This window comes from Piliocolobus tephrosceles, chromosome 14 (assembly GCF_002776525.5).
Source record: "Piliocolobus tephrosceles isolate RC106 chromosome 14, ASM277652v3, whole genome shotgun sequence".
Taxonomy (NCBI): Eukaryota; Metazoa; Chordata; class Mammalia; order Primates; family Cercopithecidae; genus Piliocolobus; species Piliocolobus tephrosceles.
In genome coordinates, this window is record NC_045447.1 from 97,454,720 (window position 1) to 97,475,417 (window position 20,698).

Genomic DNA, 20,698 nt, shown 5'->3' on the forward strand with positions numbered 1-20,698 from the left:
TTAAAGTATTTGCATACACATCTATTCCTCTTCTCAAGCTTGAGAATGCCTAGAGGGTAATCTTTTAAATGCATAGATGTTCAAGAAATGAGTATTGACCATAACTGAGTTGTAAGACCTGTCTCTCCGAGCCTCAATTTCTTCATCTGTACAGCCCCCATCCAGATTGAAATCTCATCCACTCAAGCTAAGTATATGAAAAACAAAGTCTGTGCAGGAGTAACTGAACTATTCATTAGATAAATGCTTTTATGTCACTTTTATTGTTTTCTAGGACACACAGTAATACCTACGACCTTGGTTAACAAAAGACCAAAGGAGGTGATGCCAAATGCAAAAGACCAAAGGAGGTGATGCCAAATGCAGTTAGAAGTGCTTTTTTTTTTTTTTTTTTTTTTTTTTTTTGAGACGGAGTCCCGCTCTGTCGCCCAGGCTAGAGTACAGTGGCCGGATCTCAGCTCACTGCAAGCTCCGCCTCCCGGGTTTACGCCATTCTCCTGCCTCAGCCTCCGGAGTAGCTGGGAATACAGGCGCCCGCCACCTCGCCCGGCTAGTTTTTTTTTTTGTATTTTTAGTAGAGACGGGGTTTCACCATGTTAGCCAGGATGGTCTCGATCTCCTGACCTCGTGATCCGCCCGTCTCGGCCTCCCAAAGTGCTGGAATTACAGGCTTGAGCCACCGCGCCCGGCTAGAAGTGCTTTTAATCAAACGACAGATAATTAACACATTGTTTTAAAGCAAATGGGCACTTTAAAGTGGAGCTCCGTCCTCTTAAGGTCCCAACAAGAGCTGGATTTAATAGCAGAGCCACACAGCCATGACATACGCTGCTATGGTCAACCCTCAACCTTAAGTTTGACACCAAAAGATGGCCGCCATTTATTATTGTGACAAAAGGCCAGATTACAAAACGCTGTGTACGGCCTGATCGCAGTTTTACAAAATATTCATACCCATCTATCTACGCGGGGGCGCGGGGAAAGGGGTGTCGTTTTAGGAAGTGCTGCTTATTGCTGCCTGGTGTGGGAAAGTATGAGTCTTATTTTCCGTTTATTCTTTCTATAAGAACATTCTTATAAATGAATGAATGAATGCTTTCCATGGGTGGATGAGGATCCGGCCTGCCAGGGTGAGGCTCTTCTGGAACCAAGAGGGGCCAGGACAGTAGGAAGACAGGTGGCGGGGCTTTGGGCGACTACGGGCAGCCCAGGGAGACGCCAGTGCCAGGCCGGGCGCGCGCTTCACTTCCGGGAAGAGGAAAGAGGGAGGGAAGGGGAGAGGAAAAGAAGGGGCAGGACAGAGAGATGGGGGGGTTGGGAAAGGGAGGCGGAAAGCATGGAAAAGGGGCGCGGGGAAACCGGGGGAGCGCAGAGGGGCACAGCCCTCACTCGCCCTGCCTGGGCGGGAGCGGCTCCGCCCCTCGGGCGCCGGGAAGGCCGGGGCCGGCGGGGCCCGGAAGACGACGGGAAGGAGCCAGGCTCGGGTCATGGCGGCGCCGGGCGCGTTGCTGGTGATGGGCGTGAGCGGCTCGGGGAAGTAGGTCCGGGAGAGGGCGGGGGGCGCCCGGGAGAGACGTTGCGGGCGCAGCGGAGGCCGGGCGTGTCGCCGTCCCTGCCGGTGAAATGGGGTCGTGGGGACCCCCCACCCTTCCCTTCTCAGATGAAGAAACCGAGGCCCGCGGCTGCCGCGCACTCTCCCCGCCCTCCAGCCTGCTAGGAGGGCGCCCATCCTGGGACCGCATCCGAGCCCAGGGTTCCCGCTCTAAGACAGGGAGGCTGCAGCGACCGCATGCTTAGGGAGGACGCCGCTCCTGAAGAGGCGGCTGCGGGGCCGCGCAGATGGAGGCCTAGCGAGCGGCGCGGGGCTCGGTTTCGGGGCGCCTCGTCGGGGCTAGGCGGGAGGGTGCACGGCCTCTAGCGAGAGGACGCAAACCAAGGCCCAGGCTCTCACGGACCTTTGGCCATCTGAACACACAGCGGCCACCTCCTGTGAGGCCCTGGACTTCTCTGATTCGATTTTGTAAAGTGAATCGTTTTCCCCTTCTTTTCATCAGCTTAACCTGGAAGGAGACAGCGTTAATATGGAGGGTAGCTCCTGAAGGTTTGGAAAGAAAGGAAGAATTGTGGAAACCACACAGGTAGCCCAGTATGCTAACTTGGAGACTGAGGAGTTAACATTTGGCTTCCTGTTTAAACCAAAGTCTAACCGTGCCCTTTATCAGAAAAGACAGCTGCTGCAGCATTCGACCACAGGCAGCAAAGGATAGAACTTGATCACCTAAAACATTATAACCTTCAAGGGCCTATAGGACCCTTCTAGAATTTTCTGAATCAGGAACGGCCCATGTTGTGACCTGTGTAGTCAGGTGTAAAGACTTACTCCAGGTAGATGGGTTTTGCTTTCCAAAATTGCTGTAGGGTTCTTAGCCACAAAGATAAGAAATCTTGAACTGAAATTGAAATAAAACATGGAGCCCCCAAATCCCTAGCTGCCATATGATTTGAATCAGTTGGAGAATGTAAAATCATTGGCATCATGTGATGTAACAGGAGTGAAGAGCCCTAGGTCTTGGTTCTGTTGCTGTGTGGCTGTGTGGGCTTGAGTAATTCATGTACCCTTCTGAGTCTTGGATCAGTTGAGAGGGGTCTAATCCGTATGATGTATAGCTTGTGATATTTATGTACTCAGTAATTATTGAGCTCAATCCTTACTCTATGTCATTGTCATATAGTGAACAGGACAGATAAAATCCCTGCCCTGAAAGGATTTACATTCTGGTATGGGAGACAGAGTCAATGAATATATGTAGTGTGTGAATTGGTGAGATGCTCTGGAGTAAGCGGAACAAAGAGTGCCAGGCAGAGTGGTCAGGGAAGGCTCCTCTGGGGGAGTGGCCTTTGAGCAAAGACCTGAAAGAGGAGGAGTCCGCCATGTGGCTAGCTGAGGAAAGGGCAGGAGAGGCAGAGGGAATGGCAGGTGTAAAGGTTCTGAGGCTTGGCTTCTTTTTTTTTTTTTTTTTTTTTTTGAGATGGAGCTTCACTCCTGTTGCCCAGGCTGGAGTGCAGTCGTGGAATCTCAGCTCACTGCCACCTCCGCCTCCCGAGTTCAAACGATTCCCCTGCCTCAGCCTCCTAAGTAGCTGTGATTATAGGTGTCTCCCACCACGCCCAGCTAATATTTTGTATTTTTAGTAGAGACGGGGTTTCATCATGTTGGCGAGGCTGGTCTCAAACTCCTGACCTCAGGTGATCGACACGTCTCGGCCTCCCAAAGTGCAGGGATTACAGGCATGAGCCACCATGCCGGGCTAAGGCTTGACTTCTTTAAGGAGCAGGAAGGAAGCCATTGTGGCTGAGTGAGGGGGAAGCATGATGGGAGATGAAGTCAGAAACAATGCAGGTGAAGAGATGTGGTCATATGCTGGCAATATTTTGAAGGCGGAGTCAGAAAGATGTGTTTGTGGACTGGATGTGGGGTGTAAGAAGACGAGAGAGAAGTCAAGGATGATTCAAGATTTTAGGCCGGCCGGGCGCGGTGGCTCAAGCCTATAATTCCAGCACTTTGGGAGGCCGCGACAGGCGGATCACGAGGTCAGGAGATCGAGACCATCCTGGCTACCACGGTGAAACCCCGTCTCTACTAAAAAAAAAAATACAAAAAACTAGCCGGGCGAGGTGGCGGGCGCCTGTAGTCCCAGCTACTCGGGAGGCTGAGTCAGGAGAATGGCGTGAACCCGGGAGGCGGAGCTTGCAGTGAGCTGAGATCCGCCACTGCACTCCAGCCTGGGCGACAGACCGAGACCCCGTCTCAAAAAAAAAAAAAAAAGATTTAGGCCTGTGTATTTGGAAGGAGGGAGTTGCCACAAACTGCGATGGGGAATCAGTAGATAGAGCAGATTTGGAAGACAACCTCAGAATCTCAGTGTGGGATATGGTGAGTTTTACCAGCCAGTCAGTCATCAAGTGGATGGTGGTTGGATGTCCAAGTCTGAAGTTCAGAGGAGGGGGACTTTAGATCCGACTGTGGGAATCATTGTTGTGTGGATGTACTTAAAGACCTAAGGTGTTGAGATCACCAAAGGAGTGTGTATAGATAAAAAAGAACTGAACCCTGGGGCCTTCTGGTGGCTCAGCGTCAGGGAGATGTGTTCAATGTTGTTGACTAGCTGAGTAATAAAAAGACTGAGACTTGATTGTATTCATCATCGGAGGTAGCAACATCAAGTTCTTTAGTGACTTTGTGAACCCCTATTGGAGCCCTACAGGATTTTGAAATTATACTCCATAACATTTAGAAAAATCTTTGTCACAGCCTAATGACTGAAGAGAACAATAGTCTCAAAACAGAAAGACTCCATTTATAACACTGTTAAAACACAGTGACCTCAAGTACTCAGTTTGTTACTGTCTTTCCCCACCTGAATTTAGAGGATCATTTTCTTTTTTGTTTACTGATACATCTGTCTAGAACAGTTCCTGGCATTTCATAGGTACTCACTAAATACTTGGTGACTTAATGAATGAATAAAAGGATAGAAGATGGCAGGCATTTGAGTGGGTGGCAGTGTTGTTAGTTTTCTTTCTATTTTCACAGTCTTAGTGAAGCCACCCTTAACATCTCCTTCCAGGTTTCTTCTCTTTGCTGAGGAAACAAGCTCAGACCTTTTGAATATCTTTCTCATTGATTCTCCATCCCTTCCTTCTCCCCCATTGGCCTGTGTTGTCTTTTTAAGTCCCTTGCTCCTGATTTAGACCAACTCACTGGGAGACCTATAGACCCCAAATCTTGATGTGTAATCCTGGGTCTGATCAGTATTTTGGGGCCCAGCATGGTGCCTTATTTCTGCCAGGGTCTTTGGTGCATATTCAAGAGTCCAGACAGTGGTTTTTTGTTTCCCATCTTCTTCCTGACAGTCTTCACCCACATCTATTTAGCTCTACTTTCAGATTATGAGTACTGGATGGCATATTCATTCATGGCTAATCTAACTTGGTCTTTTTGTTGTTGTTGTTTTGTTTTTTGAGACAGACTCTCACCCTGTCGCCCAGGCTGGAGTACAGTGGTGTGAGCTCAGCTCACTGCAACCTCTGCCTCCTGAGTTCAAGCGATTCTCATGCCTCAGCCTCCGGAGTAACTGGGGTTACAGGTGTGTGCCACCATGCCCAGCTCAGTTTTGTATTTTTAGTGGAAACGGGGTTTTGCTATGTTGGCCGGGCTGGTCCCAAACTCCTGGCCTCAAGTGATCCGCCTACCTCAGCCTCCCAAAGTCTGCCTGCCTCAGCCTCCCAAAGTGCTGGGATTATAGGCGTTAGCCACCGCGCCCAACCTAACTTGGTCTTAAGTGTGATTTTCTGCTATGCATACTTCTGGCTTCACCAGCTGTGGAGATTGGCTGAGATGGTCTGTTCATCCATAGGCCGCATGTCTCGCTGAGCAGCCTTCAATAGAATGAACATAGCGGGAAAGGTTTCATTGCTCTCGCAATCCTTTGGTTACATCAAGGAGCAGATCTCAGTTTGGTACAAGTGTGTCTAACACCTCTCTGATGGCTTTTTGGTGAAAGAAAGAGGACCTTTGTTAGGCAACAGTGTCCAGCTAGAATTTAATCACATTGTTCTGTTTTCATTACATACAGCTTTTCAGGTGCCTTCTGTTCAAGGCAAGTGATGATAGCTTCTTGTGTAAGGGAATGAAAGAAAGTTTCCTTCTTTAACACACTTACTTAATTTTTAAAAGTGAAGCAATTAAATAAAAACATCAAAATGTGATATGCAAAATTTAAGAGGGCATGATAAAACAGTATAGGGATAAGTAAAAAATTGTGAAGATGGTGCTTAAATAACACTTTAAACACTGAAAGCAAGAAAGCATTTTATGGGTCATTGTCCGCTGGCCTCCACCCCTACCCTGTGGTACTAGACTGTTTAGGATGGCTAAGGCCATGTCTCAGTGAGCTTACCATTACATCCTGGGTAGGTGTATTACAAATTTCATTTGTAATAAACAAATGAAATGTGGGTGGATGGATACATTGTGTGGCTCAGATCCCTTGTTTTACAGGTGAGAAAAGTCAGGTTTAAAGGAACAGGTGACTTGGCTGGGAGCACTCAGTCATTTAGTGGCAGAAGGCAACTGTGGCCCCATCTCCAGTCCCGAGTCCCGAGCCCATTTCACTAGCACATGCCACCTGGTAGAGTATGAACAGATAGTTACCAAATGCTCTGCACAGAGAACGTTTAACTCCCAGTCTTAACAAGTGCCAGTGATCCGTGAGATACTGACCCATGTCCTTTATTTTAGGAGTGTGTCTCTTTTAAACTCCAGAAATGTTTTTATGCTTTTATGAGTGCCCTGAACTTTACATGGGTGCTGCTAGAGATTAAATCCTCCATCAGACCCCTCCACTCAATATTCTCAACAGAATTTTATTACTTTATGAATTCAACATCCCCACACACACACACACACAAAATTATACAACAGGGACCAAAAACTGATTATTGAAGAAAAATCTTGGGTTTAATGAGATCTTATATATTGCCTTTTGAGAAAAAAATAGTGTTAACTAATTATTTCTTGATTGACATTCGCGGGGATCAGCTAAGGCCAATCTCCAGACTCCAGGGTCACGGGCATCACTGCTTTAGGATTATACCGTGATTGGTGTTTAAATTCCTGCTAGGGCAGCCATCCCTTTCCCAGACATCCTTGCACAGAAGGAAGCTCCACACATTGGGCAGGGCAGTAATGGGAACATCTGTGTCCTCTCCACAGATCCACCGTGGGCGCCCTGCTGGCATCTGAGGTTAGTAACCTGTCCTAATGCCTTCCGAGTGCGTGTCCCATTGTGTTCTGGTCTCCTTGCATCTCTTTTTTCTGCTTTGTACGGACACTTCCACATGGCTTTGAACCCCATTGGAGCAATTTCATTTTTCTCCTTGGTGATTACAAACAGCGATGAATAGGCAGGGTGCGGTGGCTCAGGCCTGTAATCCCAGCACTTTGGGAGGCCGAGGTGGGCGGATCACGAGGTCAAGAGATCAAGGCCATCCTGGCCAACACAGTGAAACCCCGTCTCTACTGAAAATGCAAAAATTAGCCGGGCATGGTGGTGCATGCCTGTAGTCCCAGCTACTCGGGAGGCTGAAGCAGGAGAATCACTTGAACCCAGGAGGCGGAGGTTGCAGTGAGCCGAGATTGAGCCACTGCACTCCAGCCTGGCGACAGAGTGAGACTCTGTCTCACACACACAAAAAGGTAATGAATTAAAGGAGACTGTGGCAGCCCCAGTCGTGGGGGTTGTGAAATGGCATGACAAGGTGCTTCCCTCCTGGGGGTTGTCCTTGGGGTTGATGGGAACCAGGCAGGTGGTATTGTTTCTACACCTGCCTGTTAGTAACCCCACAATGACCGTCACATTGGCCCATCTGCCTGCCACATACACCCTTTCACTTTGTTCTTAAAGCTGGGATGGAAATTCTATGATGCTGATGACTATCACCCAGAGGAAAATCGAACGAAGATGGGAAAAGGGATACCGCTCAATGACCAGGTAACAGTTGCCGTCTGTGTCCATCACACGTGTTCCACCTGGGTGACAGGATGAGATCTCTACAGCACTTGGTGCAGTAGAGTTCCTGAGTCCTAAGGTCACTGTACAGGGGCTTCAAAGAGCCAGGTGCCCAGTAGACCCTCTACATATGTTAGCTCCAGTCCTGAACAACTGTCTGAACTTGGCCCCAGGAACACTGCCACCCTCTGCCCCAGCCTGAGCAGGTTCTGCCAAAACACCTTGTTGTGGGATTTTAACCTGCAGAATGTAATTCCTGAGAGGGCAGAGGCTCCCTGTGCCTCATACATGGGGAAGTCCTCATCTCTTCCCAGGTGCTGTCAGCCTGCCACCATCACCATACTCTGGCATTCACCCCAAAGCCAGAGTGATCATTGAAAACTCAAATCTGGTCATGCCTATGACCCGGTAGAGGCTTCCCACTAACCTCAGGATCAAGACCAAACACCTACACTGCTAAGCATGCATGGCGTGGCCTCCACATGGCTCCAGCCTCTTTAGAAACCATGTAGCCCCCCACCATCTCCACGGGAGCACCCTGGCCTCTTCCAGTCCCTCCCACTGAAACACTTCTCCCATGGGACCTTTGTATCCCTGTTCCCTTCTTCCCTGAGCTAGCCTTTCTCATCCTTTGATCTCAGCACCCATGCCACTTCCACAGGGAAGTGAAACCTCCATGATGGACTCTCATGGTGCCATTTCACTGTTGCGCTTGTCCCTGTGGCAGCTCAACAACTGACGGTCTGAGAATTTGATTAATGTTTGTCTCTGCAACTAGACTTTACCCCTAAAAGGGCAGGGACTGTGGCTGTTCCTGTTAACCATTGTACCCCCCAGGCCTGACGCATAGTAAACATCAGAAAATAGTTGTGGCATGTTTTCGAGTGAATGAATGGATGAACAGCACTCTCCTGTGTGCAGGCTGTAAGGCCAACTCTAGAGCGTCTCACGCCAGAGTTACAAACTGTCCTCGCTGGCATAACTGGCCGTAACTCAGGAGAGATGAGGGCAGGTCAAAGGCTGGGGCCACGCACTAAGGGTGTCCAAAGAGCAAGAACGAATGGAACTGGCCACAGACCAACACTGTTGTTTTCACTTTCAGGGGGGCTGGGCTCACCCCCAGGTGTCCTTTCCCTAGCTCACTATCTTTTCTTTTTTGTGCCTTGAGCCATTAAACCATTATTAGGTCTATTCTAGAGCACCCCAAGAGTGCAATTCTCTTTGTTATTGGGGGTGCAGCTTGAGTTTGTAGAGGTTCAGGCCTTGAATCATCACAGGTTTGCAACATTTGATTTTAGAAGATAGGGCAACAGAACTATAAAAGAGAGTAATAATAGTATAACAGAGCAGTAATAAAAGAGAGTAGTAATCATGTTGATACTAAACTAGAGATAATAAACATAGGCAACCTAGTTCCACCACTAGGCTTGTATGACCTTGACAAAGGGCTTAGTCTCTCTGTGCCCCGTTTTTCTCCTGTAAGGTAGGAATGTTAACAGGATCTATTTGATTGGCTTCTTGGGAGTATTAAATGAGATAATACAAAAAATATGCACAGAAAAGTGCCTATAACATTCAACAAATATCACGTTTTAAAATTATTATTACTAACCATACACACACAACATAAATCATATATACACGCCAATAACATAAACCATTTCTAAGGGAGTGTATAAAATGTGACTGTGCCAGTGTTATTTTAGGTTTCTGTTTGGTGACTGCAAATAAAAGGTAAGTTAAATAACAAAGCAACCAAAATTGATAGATTTTAAAATGGAATTTCTATAGTCTTCCTCTTCTTCACAAGTGATGCTTGTTAAGTGGACTGTATGGATTTGGGGGTAGAATTCAGAAGAGAAATTTATGTACAGGAGAAAAGATTACTGGAAGAAACACAAGTTACTTACTAAATTTTTTCAGAAAAAAAAACTACAAGCTAGCCAGACCTTAGAGATAAGCAAAATAGAGAGAGGAGGAGGTAGAACGACAGATGGTTTACATTCTTAAGAGGTGGAATGACAGATGATTTTCATTCTTGATAAGAATCCAATGAGTCTAAGACTGAAGATATGGGTCACAGCTGTGCTGACACCAACACAGCTCCTGGTTGCCGTGGTAACCGGTCCCCACCCTCCCCACACTGCCCCCATGCTACAGAGCTGAGGAAAGCCCCCTGTGGATGGATCAAAGCGTGTCCATGTCCAAGGCAGAGGCCCTGGTTCTCCCTTGAGAAAGAATCTAGGGAGGATGTAGGGAGAGTTTTGTGTTCAGAAGGCTCAGAGCTGCAGTCTGAGTGGAACATGTTAAGGGCTCCCTCAGGCTATTTAAATGTAAATTAATTAGGCCAGACTCAGTGGCTCAAGCCTATAATCCCAGCACTCTGGGAGGCGGAGGCTGAAGGCCAGGAGCTTGAGACCAGCCTGGGCAACATAGCAAGTCCCTGTCTCTACAAAAAAAAAAAAAAGCCAGTGGTGCATGCCTGTAGTCCCAGCTACTGGGGAGACTGAGGTGGGAGGATGGCCTCAGCTCAGGAGTTCGACGGTACAGTGAGCTGTAATTGTACCACTGCACTCCAGCCTGGAGGAACAGAGTGAGACCCTGTCTGAAAAAAATATATGCAAATTAATTAAAGTAGATGAAATGTAAAATCTAGTCCCTGGGTTATACCAGCCACATTTCAAAAGCTCAGTAGCCATGAGTGGCTAGTGGCTACCTTATTGGACAGCACAGCTATAGAACATCATTGCAGAAAGCTGTGTTGGACAGTGCCAGTCTAGAAACAGTCTGCCCAAGCTGTGATAAATTATTAGCATTATCATGATATTAATAATAAAGAATTTCAAAACTACTAGTCAGTGAGTCTCCCCTAGGCGCCCGGCCCTCAGTGTCCTATCTGAGCCTGCAGTGACAACTGAGTAGACTTCAACTTCAAAGTCTATTTTAAAAAGAGGGTTTTTTTGGAAAAGAAAAAAAAAATCCTGAAAAAAAATCTCCTGATTATAATTGTAATATTTGTTCTGTATAGAAAATTTGGAAAGTACTAAAAAAATTTTTCATAAACTGTATCACCCTTGGTCTCATCTTCCAAAAATATCTATGAATTGAATTTTGGAATTATTCTTCTTTCTTTTTGGAGGGCGGCCAGTATATAACATTCTATATACTTTTGCGTCAGGTAAAACACACCCTTCTCCCCACCATTCCCACTCCCCACCTTCCTTCCGTCTCTCTCCACCCATATTCTACCATTATCTCTTCTCTACCCATCATTCCCTTCCAAAAGACACTTAATTTCTCGAGATGTTTCCATAGGCCAAGAAAGCTTTCTCTAGCCTCATGACATTCTGATTTAACCCTTCTTGGAGCATTCATTGTGCTCACCTCCGAGCACTGGGCTGGGAGTCGGGAGTGCACTGCCTTCCCCATCCTTGCATGTAGGGACTATCTAAAGCAGGAGTGTCCAGTTGTTTGGCTTCCCTGGGCCACATTGGAAGAAGAATTGTCTTGGGCCACACGTAAAATACACTAACACTAACAATAGCTGATGAGCAAAAAAAAAAAAAATCACAAAAAAAATCTCATAATGTTTTAAGAAAGTTTACGAATGTATGTTGGGCCACATTCAAAGCCGCAGTAGGGCTTGTGGGCTGTGGGTTGTACAAGCTTGATCTGGAGTGTGAAAACCTTGAACATCAGAGCCATAGGCAGAGATGCTAATTTGGATTGTCTCCTCTCTTTCCCCTAAGACTTGTGTGTGTGTGTTTGATTTTCATAATTTATTATATTATCCACAGTAACTGTTTGGAAGGCGCAGAGCTTAGTGAATCTGCTCTAATATCCCCTTCTTGTTCCAATTTCTTCACTGTAGAGAGATCTGAACTGCCCCCTTTCTTCATTATGAACATAAAATTTGGAGCTCATGTGTCTAGGTCCTTCCTAGCACCCTTACAATAAGGTCCACACTCCGTAGCAGGCCAGTCAGGGTCTTGAAATTCTCTTTATCCTTCAAGATCTACTCTTTCCAAGGCCTACTGTTTCCAAGGCCTGATCAAGATTGGCCTGTCCTCCAAGCGCAGTGGCTCACGCCTGTAATCCCAGCACTTTGGGAGGCCGAGGCGGGCAGATCACGAGGTCAGGAGTTCAAGACCATCCTGGCTAACACGGTGAAACCCCGTCTCTACTAAAAGTACAAAAACAAAATTAGCCAGGCATGACGGCGGGCACCTGTAGTCCCAGCTACTCGGGAGGCTGAGGCGGGAGAATAGCGTGAACCCAGGAGGTGGAGCTTGCAGTGAGCCGAGATCACACCACTGCACTCCAGCCTGGGTGACAGAGCAAGACTCTGTCTCAAAAAAAAAAAAAAAAAGGCCTGTCCTCCTGCTGTGTTATCATAGCCCTTCTTAGTATATCTCCTACAGCCCTCATCACTGCCCTTCAAGTAACTTAATAGATTATTTACTCATTTGCATCTTCCCTTTGAGGACAGGAACCACACCATTCATATTTATCCCCAGTGCTCACTCAGTATGGTGCTTTGCATGTATTAACATTTAGTGTTTGTGGAATTAAGGCCCAGTGCCTACGAAATTCGTGAATTTAAACTCTTTCAAAAATTCAGAGTTGGAAATAAGTACTGTTTATTTCAACTGTTAAATCAACCAAAAAATTATTCCTTTTCTTATTTAAATCCCAAAGCAGCTCAATGAATGATATACGATCCCAACTTTACAAATGAACAAAGAGAGGCATAGAGAAATTAAGTAACTCGAGCAAAGCCACACAGCAAGGGGAGTCTTTCTGACTACAAAGATCATACTCTTCCTACTGTGTTAAAGGCCCTGATCATCCAACCATTAAACAAATGATTCACAAGCAGTGAATCAAGGTTGGTTAAATGGAAAGAAAAGGGTTAGAGAGAAGGTGAGAGTGACAGCAGGAGTGAGAGGGGCAGTTCCCCGCAAACGCATCCATGATAGGGGTTAGGCCTTAAGGATGTTTGAGGCACTGACTTAAAGGGTCATGACGGCACTGGCATGGTGCCCTGGCTTGAAGCAGGTCAGGCACTAGAACTTGAATTTCCACACTGGCGCTGTTTTGGGAAAACCTTTCTCCTTGTAGCTTCATGGGAGCCTCCAAGGAAAGTTCATAATCATTGAGTTATGATTCACTATTTGGAAATTTCAGGAATCACATTCAAAGTGCTGCTGTTTTATTTCCAACCCTCTCTATTGTTTTTATGACTGATGCACACAGTGCATGGTCATTAGTCTGGTCTGCCATAAATGCCGATAGGGCAGATGTCTAAAAGCACCTATTTTTGTTTAAATAGTTTTATATTTATTATGGCTTTCATAGCTGAGATTCTGAAAAATTTTATTATGACTAGATGAAGCAATGTGCTTTATTATTGACTAAATCATCCATTAAGGCACTATTAAAACAATGAAAAAACATGTATTCAAAGTAAAGCTCTATTTATTTGTATGCAAGATAGAAAACTTATTACCCAAATATGTTTTCTGTACTTTTTAATTTGTTTCATTCTTATGAAATATTTCAGGCACATAGAAAGTATAATGAATACGATAGTCAACACTCAGCTTAATAAAAAGTGTATTTGTTTCCTAAGCCATAAAATAATACAGATTGATCTCCATTTCCACAGCACCAGCAAATAGAAATACTTGTGCAGATGGAATGGCAGAATATATAATCTGAGCAAAAGAGCAAAATGCAAGTTTGTGCCTGTGCTAATAAGAAAGAAATTCTGGTATTTAAACAAATTGTCCTCTCTCTTTGGTTCACCCCAAACTCATTATGAACATTTACTCATGCCAAAAAAAAAATTATTTTTGTTCTGTGTATTTCATCTCTGAGTTGGTCCTAATTCATAGTTCGAATTGCCCCTTAACTCTAAGTAGATATGTGATCATGTAAATTAGCATCCAGCCCTAAGAAATTTCCAATCACTTCCTCTTCTAAAGCATTCTTCTTGCTGAATGGAGATCCACAGCCCACAGCACTAGTCTTAAATAAAGTCTTAAAGTCCCACCCAGAGACTTCTACAGTGACAAGGGGAACACCTTGGAAAAGGCTGGTTGACTACCCAACTGGGACTTCAGGGCTGGCGCTCTGTCTTGCAGGCCCAGCCCCCTTGATATTGTCAACACATTGAATATGGATTCATCTCTCATGTGAGACCCCTACTGATCAGGTTTACAAGTTCCTGCATAAACCAAAATGCCAGTTGATATCACGTACCAAAAGAAATACTACTGTTACGTGGCCTGTAACTATCACATTAGTACCCACATTTTCGGCAGTCAACATACAATCAGAGGTTTCTTAGTGAACATGGGAGAGTTAAGACCAAAGAATCTGGTGATGCGAGACCATGCATTAGTAGGAAAAGGCTTGCTAATGAGAATATGATGTTCACAGGCCAGTGGCCAAGGCTCCATGTCCGCTGGACAGTGCTTCACATTTCAATCTACAGTGCCCTGCTCTGGCCTTCCTGCCTGCCCAGCCTGTCTGGGACAGACATGCTTCCTCTAGGTATGTGAAAATATTAAGTTGAATCACAGTGATGCCTTGCTAGCCTGGGAGTCACTCTAACTCCTTCACATGACCTTACACATCTCTCTGCCCCTTCCTTTTAACTGTTGATCTTTAAATTTAATGCTTAGAAAACAATCGTATTTCCTTCTTTTCCAAGTCCTTAGGAAAGCACCTCACTGTGGCCCTCATTTTCTCTAAGAAGATAAATCCTTTGACTCATAGCTTTATAGAACTTGACATAATTTCTATGATTTGAAGGCAGATGCCTCCATTTTCATGTAAAACATACTCCGGGGTTAGAAATCAGTCCCCTAAATGCTTATTCTACCTTTTTGTCAAGTATGTGGCCACTGTTTCCCTTCCTGTGGGCCAGTATGTGCCACGTTTTTATAAGACTGAATCCCAGAGTGGGAAGTAGAACCTCCTGCTAATGTGGGAGGCTTCAAGACCCAGTGCCTTCTTTCATTACAACTGTCTTGTCAGAGGAGCTGTTTTAGAAAATATATACAAGAAGGCTATTTAAAAAAAAAAAAAAGCTGAGGTATAGCAGTATTGTCTTTTTCATCTTCATTAGCCCATAAATGTGGTAGAAAAGCTTGGCTAATTACAAGGGGAATAAGAGAAAGAAAGGAATTTAGAAAGATGAGCTCAAATGGTACCTTAGGAATTAGTCAAACTTAGAGTGATCATGTCTAGGGTCTTTTGGACCAAAAGCACCCAGAACAGTGGCTGGGTCTCCCTACACACACAATAAGCACTTATAAATGGATAAAAGAAAGTGGAAATCCAAATTTGTGCTTGAAGGGGCAGCTTCTCCCCAGGGGCAATTTTCCATAAAAAAATACTGCAGAGCTCAGTCAGTCCAGCTAATTATCCCTGTAGCCTATAATCCTTGACAGCCTTCTTCCCCATTCCCCACCATAAGCTCAGAAAACACTGAATTGCAATGGTGGTTTCAAGTTGCATAAATGTAGACTGTCCAACTTTTTTTCTCTTCACAGAGTGTCCAGAACATCTAGTTTTTTAGTAGGATGTCCTAGAAAACCTTGCCAATAATAAGCATTAAATATCTATACTCTTCTCCAAGAGCACATAAAGTCTCCTCATATATTCTAACGTTAATAACTTTAGTTTTTGCTTTATTAACCACAAAACAAAGACATTTTCTGACATACACAAAGACAGAAGGGCAGACTGTCAACTTCTCAGTCTAATGGAGGAATTTCAAAAACCTTTCTTGAAAATTTATGCATCAAGCAGACAAAAGAAATTATGAGTAAGGATATAGAAGATTTGAATAAACGCATCAAATCTGACATAGGCATTAATGAAAAGTAAACACATATTATTTTCAAGTATATGTGGGACGTTTATAAAAATTGACCATATGGTCTGCAAATATGGAGCTGGTAAGCCTTATCATCTTGTTACTGCGTTTACAAAAAACCACACTTGTTCCACTAAATACACACCCTAGACAAGTGCTAACATAAACAGATGTTTCATTTGTTAAGTACATTTCAGCTCTTAAGTACATACATGACAGTAACTGTTGTGATTTGAGTATTGATTTATGTTAATTATGTAGTTATTGACATTTAGATTATAATTTGTGTAAATTGTGTGACTGTCATCATTTGATCTGTACATTTTGTGATTTTTGTAGCTATTACATTTGAACTCCTAAGTGATCTCTGATTAAATAGTGTTGCATGGAAGTAAAGTCTTAGAGTTCTATGTTTAGTAAACTTACAGGATCCTCAATCCTACATTAGCACACAATGCTTTAAAAATAATCTTTTATTTGATATGAAGAAAAATAAATATTATTTCTAATTCTCCTCTTCCTTCTATGAAGGGTGGATCCAGATAACTAGAGGGTTTTTGACTTGCTGAGCACAAAGTGATAGCTTTGGTAGAATGACCTTGCACTTACTGAAGATTAAATTACTCTGAATAAGAAATGTCCTGAGCCCAGGGGAGATACACAGGAGCTAAAGGTGGTTACCGAGCTGGAGAGCTTAAAAGGCTCCTCATGGAAAAGATCAAAGGAAAATAAAAATTGCCAAAGTCCAAAGCAAAACCAGAACATCTCATGTGCCAAAATCAAAGTGTGGCAAGGCTGAACTAAACCAGAATAACCCACTCCCCCGCATTTTTGGACTATGTAAAAGCCAGGAGGGCAGGAGGCTGAGGTTTTGATGACCCTGTAGAGATGGGAGATAAGATTGTAAGCCTGTATGAAGCATGGAACTGGACCTGAGTATCTTACATAAAGTCTTGTTGTTAACATTGATGTCGAGTAGTAGAATATAAAGTTCTTACATAAGGGCTGTCTTTGGATGAGGATTAAAAATATTGCCACCCACTGAACTCAAAAGGAGCAAAAAATCTAGCTGCCTCCCTGGGCCACAGGTGGGAAAAAACAATGATCCTTGAGAAACCTGAGCCCCTGCTACACCCCAATTCACCTTATATGACAAAGAGGCACCAAGCTTATAAACTGACATAAAACTGTTCTAGAATTGATGAAACTGCCTGTGAAAGTGTTTCCAAAACTTAAGACTCCCACAAAGGAAAAAAAAAAAATCTTTTGCTGAAGAAGAAACTACAATCAAAAACTATAAACTGCTGGGAAAATGGACCACTATGAGAGAGAATCAGCAAAAACAGTAATTGTAAGATGTTGCACTCCAAGAACTAGACATAATAGAATCAAATGGAAGACAAGAATAGGAAAATTTGAAAAAGAATGAAATAAAAATATTAGAAATAAAAAATAATAAACAGATGGATTAAACAATACACTAGATACAGCTGAAGAGAGAACTAGTGAATTAGAAGAAAAGCAGATTGGAGCATATTACCCAGGATGAAGAAGAGAGCTCAATAGAAAATACTCAAGAAAAATGAATAGATGTGTATGATAAAATGTCAAACTCCCCGTATAGCTAAAAGGAACCCAAGTAAATAGAATAGGAGAAAGGCAATATTCAAATAGGTAATAACAACTTTCCAGGGGATGAGTACTCACACTGAATATGCAAAATAAGTCCTGAGCAGGACAACAGTAATACTGCACAGCCCCTCAAAGACAAAGAGGCTTTTTCCTACCTAAAGCTACCAGAGATAAGATATATTTTCTAAAGGATTGCCTAATACACTAAAAGAGACTTCTCAACAAAGGCCCAAATAAAATGAAATAATTATTCAAACTATTGAAAACGGTCAACCAAGAATCTTCACCAACTAACAAAATCTGATTCACAAGTAAGCACAAAGACATTTTCTAACATACACAAAAAGACAGAGAAGCGTGGACTGTCAACTTCTTAGTCTAATGGAAGAATTTGAAATACCTTGAAAAATTGATACATGAAGTAGACAAAAGAAATTATTAGTAAGAATATAGAAGATTTGAATAAATGCATCAAGCCTGACGTAGGCATTAATGAAAAAATAATATTCTTTTCAAGTTCATGTGGGACATTTACAAACATTGACATGTACTAGACCACAAAGAATATTGCCACAAATTTCAAAGAATCATTATCATACCACTCACATTTTTTACTATAATGAACTGTAAAATCAATAATAAAAATGCACACACATCACCAAAATGGTTGGGAACTCTAAAAATAAGCAAAAATTTTTTAAAATTAACATTCATATAAATAATTTATAAGTTAAAAATCATAATGGAAATTATGGAATATTAAGTAATATACAACAAAAGTACTATCAATTAAAATTTGTGGAATGCAGTTACAACATTACTTAGAGGGAAACTAGCCTCTAAGTGCATTTTTGGGAAATTACAATAACGAAAAGTAATGAGCTAGTTGTTCAGTTCAAGTAGAAAACAATAAATGCAGGAAATAATAGAAATGAATGCTAGTGAAAACAAACTGGTCACATGTTTTCAGGATCTCCTGAGGGCTATGTCATGGAAAAAAATAAACTATGAGCAAAAGCTAGTTGTTTGACAAAATAAAATAGATCTCTAGTGAGACCGATCAAGAAGAAAGAAGCACAATTGAGATGAATAACAAAAAGAGGGATGTGGAAAACCTGATGCCAGTAAATTTGAAGACTTAGACAAAATTGGATAATTTCAATGAAAAATATCAATACTGTGGGGAAAATGGGGTTGGATGGCAGTGATCTAGTGGCAGACACTGCTTAGGGACACCTGCTTTTTCCCCAGTGAAAATGTGACCATTCTGGTGCTGCATTTGGCTTAAGAAGCAGAAGGTCCAGAGAGCTGTATAATTTACAGTAAAGGCATGGATTGTTTATGTTACTCCTTTGAAGTAATGATAAAGGTGATAAAAAGTAACTACGTTGTACAGCGAGTGTAACCTACAGATATGAACTGTGTTCAAGGTTCTGGAGGCCTGGAAGCTGGGCTGAAATGAGCTGAATCTGCTCCTGCTATGTGGCCGCCTGGCTTCCACCAAGTTCCTTATTCTTTAGCCAAGTAAGAGGATGCAGTAAGAGATGGGAAGGGCAGGCAGGGAGGGTGGCTCAGCTGTCTAAGTGCGGTCTCTTCCTGCCATCATAAATGTTGCAGCTACCAAAAGTGAATCAAGAATAGAAAACCTGGCCGGGCGCGGTGGCTCAAGCCTGTAATCCCAGCACTTTGGGAGGCCGAGACAGGGGGATCACGAGGTCAGGAGATCGAGACCATCCTGGTTAACACGGTGAAACCCCGTCTCTACTAAAAAATACAAAAAAATTAGCCAGGCGAGGTGGCGGGCGCCTGTAGTCCCAGCTACTCGGGAGGCTGAGGCAGGAGAATGGGGTAAACCCAGAGGTGGAGCTTGCAGTGAGCCGAGATCCGGCCACTGCACTCCAGCCTGGGCAACAGAGCGAGACTCCGTCTCAAAAAAAAAAAAAAAAAGAATAGAAAACCTGAATACAATACAGTTCTCGTTAAAGAAACTGAATCTATAATCAAAGATCTCCCCTCAAAAAAGGCCCCAGGCCTAGGGGGTTTTTCAGATGAGTTTTATCAAACATTATATATTATATACAAGCTGTTTGAAAGAATAGGACAAAAGGGAAAACTATCCTACTCATTTTATAAAGCTAGTAAAGCCTTGATACTGACATTTAATATGGTCCATATTTTTAAAATATAGGCCCATCTCAAGTATATAAAATCAAAAATTCTAAATAAAATGGTAATAATCAAATGCCTAAAAGCAAGGACTTTAAAAAACACATCATGTTTCTGGAATCAGCTTCAAAATCATCTAGGATGGGATTATTTGGGATGTGGGATGTGGTTGGGGCCATACGTACAACAAGACTAATCGTGGTTGAAAATAGCTGAAGCCAGCCGGGCATGGTGGCTCATGCCTGTAATCCCAAAACTCCCAAAACCGAGGCGAGTGGATCACCTGAGGTCAGGAGTTCGAGATCAGCCTGACCAACATGGAGAAACCCCATCTCTACTAAAACTACAAAATTAATTAGCCAGGCATGGTGGCACATGCCTGTAATCCCAGCTACTCAGGAGGCTGAGGCAGGAGAATTGCTTGAACTCAGGAGGCAGAGGTTGCAGTGAGCTGAGATCACGCCACTGCACTCCAGCCTGGGCAACAAGAGCGAAACTCCGTCTCAAAAGAAAATTGCTGGCCGGGCGCAGTGGCTCAAGCCTGTAATCCCAGCACTTTGGGAGGCTGAGGCGGGCGGATCACGAGGTCAGGAGATAGAGACCATCCTGGCTAACACAGTGAAACTCCGTCTCTACTAAAAAAATACAAAAAACTAGCCGGGCGAGGTGGGCACCTGTAGTCCCAGCTACTCGGGAGGCTGAGGCAGGAGAATGGCGTAAACCCAGGAGGCGGAGCTTGCAGTGAGCTGAGATCTGGCCACTGCACTCCAGCCTGGGTGACAGAGCGAGACTCCGTCTCAAAAAAAAAAAAAAAGAAAAGAAAATTGCTGAAGCTAGGTATTGGTATATAGAGGTTTGCTTTGTACTGTTTTGTCTGCTTTTCAGTGTGTTTAAAATTTTCAGTAATAGAAGGGTTTTTCTGTTTTGTTTTCCAATGCATTACGGCCAATAATCAGGATTTGCACCAGGAAGGAGGAGAGAATTTACTTGTCTCAGGAAGATTTCTTTGTGAAACACTGTAGCATGTGCTACGTAAATTTCCTCTGTCTTCTCTTTGGCAAAAATATAAATTTCTTATAATAATTTTATCTGAAGGGAATTTTGTCCTTTGGAGGGTTTGAAGAATAGGACCAGGGGACAGCTGACATAAGGGTTTATGTGTCTATCTCTCTGCATTTGAGATCAGAGATACCTGACGAATACATGCAGTACAGTAACAGATTTGTAAACATATTAGAACCAGGGAGCACATATGTAAAATGGGGAGATTAAGATGGGGAGATACATACTGGTACTTTAGGGCAATTTTTATTACTATGAAAAGAGCCACTGACACCAGTCAAAAGAAAATGTTTCTGCCCAGGGGCTGGCCCCTCAGCCGTGAGCACGGCCCACTTCTCCCCTCAGCCTTGTGCACGGCCCGCTTCTCCCCTCAGCCTTG

The 20,698-nt window shown here is 43.7% G+C and overlaps 1 protein-coding gene across 7 annotated transcripts in view; it reads left to right on the forward strand.

The window, feature by feature from the left end:
- The first annotated feature begins 1,114 nt into the window (after positions 1-1,114).
- The window catches only part of IDNK (IDNK gluconokinase), a 22,332-nt gene continuing 2,748 nt past the window's right edge, over positions 1,115-20,698 (forward strand). The window contains exons 1-4 of one of the 7 annotated variants that reach the window (XM_023213362.1): positions 1,357-1,537; positions 2,055-2,138; positions 6,776-6,806; positions 7,467-7,553. In XM_023213362.1, the coding sequence (XP_023069130.1) occupies positions 1,488-1,537; positions 2,055-2,138; positions 6,776-6,806; positions 7,467-7,553 (252 nt within the window). In that variant the 5' untranslated portion in view covers positions 1,357-1,487. Of the gene's footprint in view, positions 1,131-1,356; positions 1,538-2,054; positions 2,139-5,106; positions 5,148-5,220; positions 6,807-7,466; positions 7,554-20,698 lie in introns of those variants that run through there. The other 6 variants (XM_023213367.1, XM_023213364.1, XM_023213363.1 and 3 more) reach the window with 6 other exon arrangements.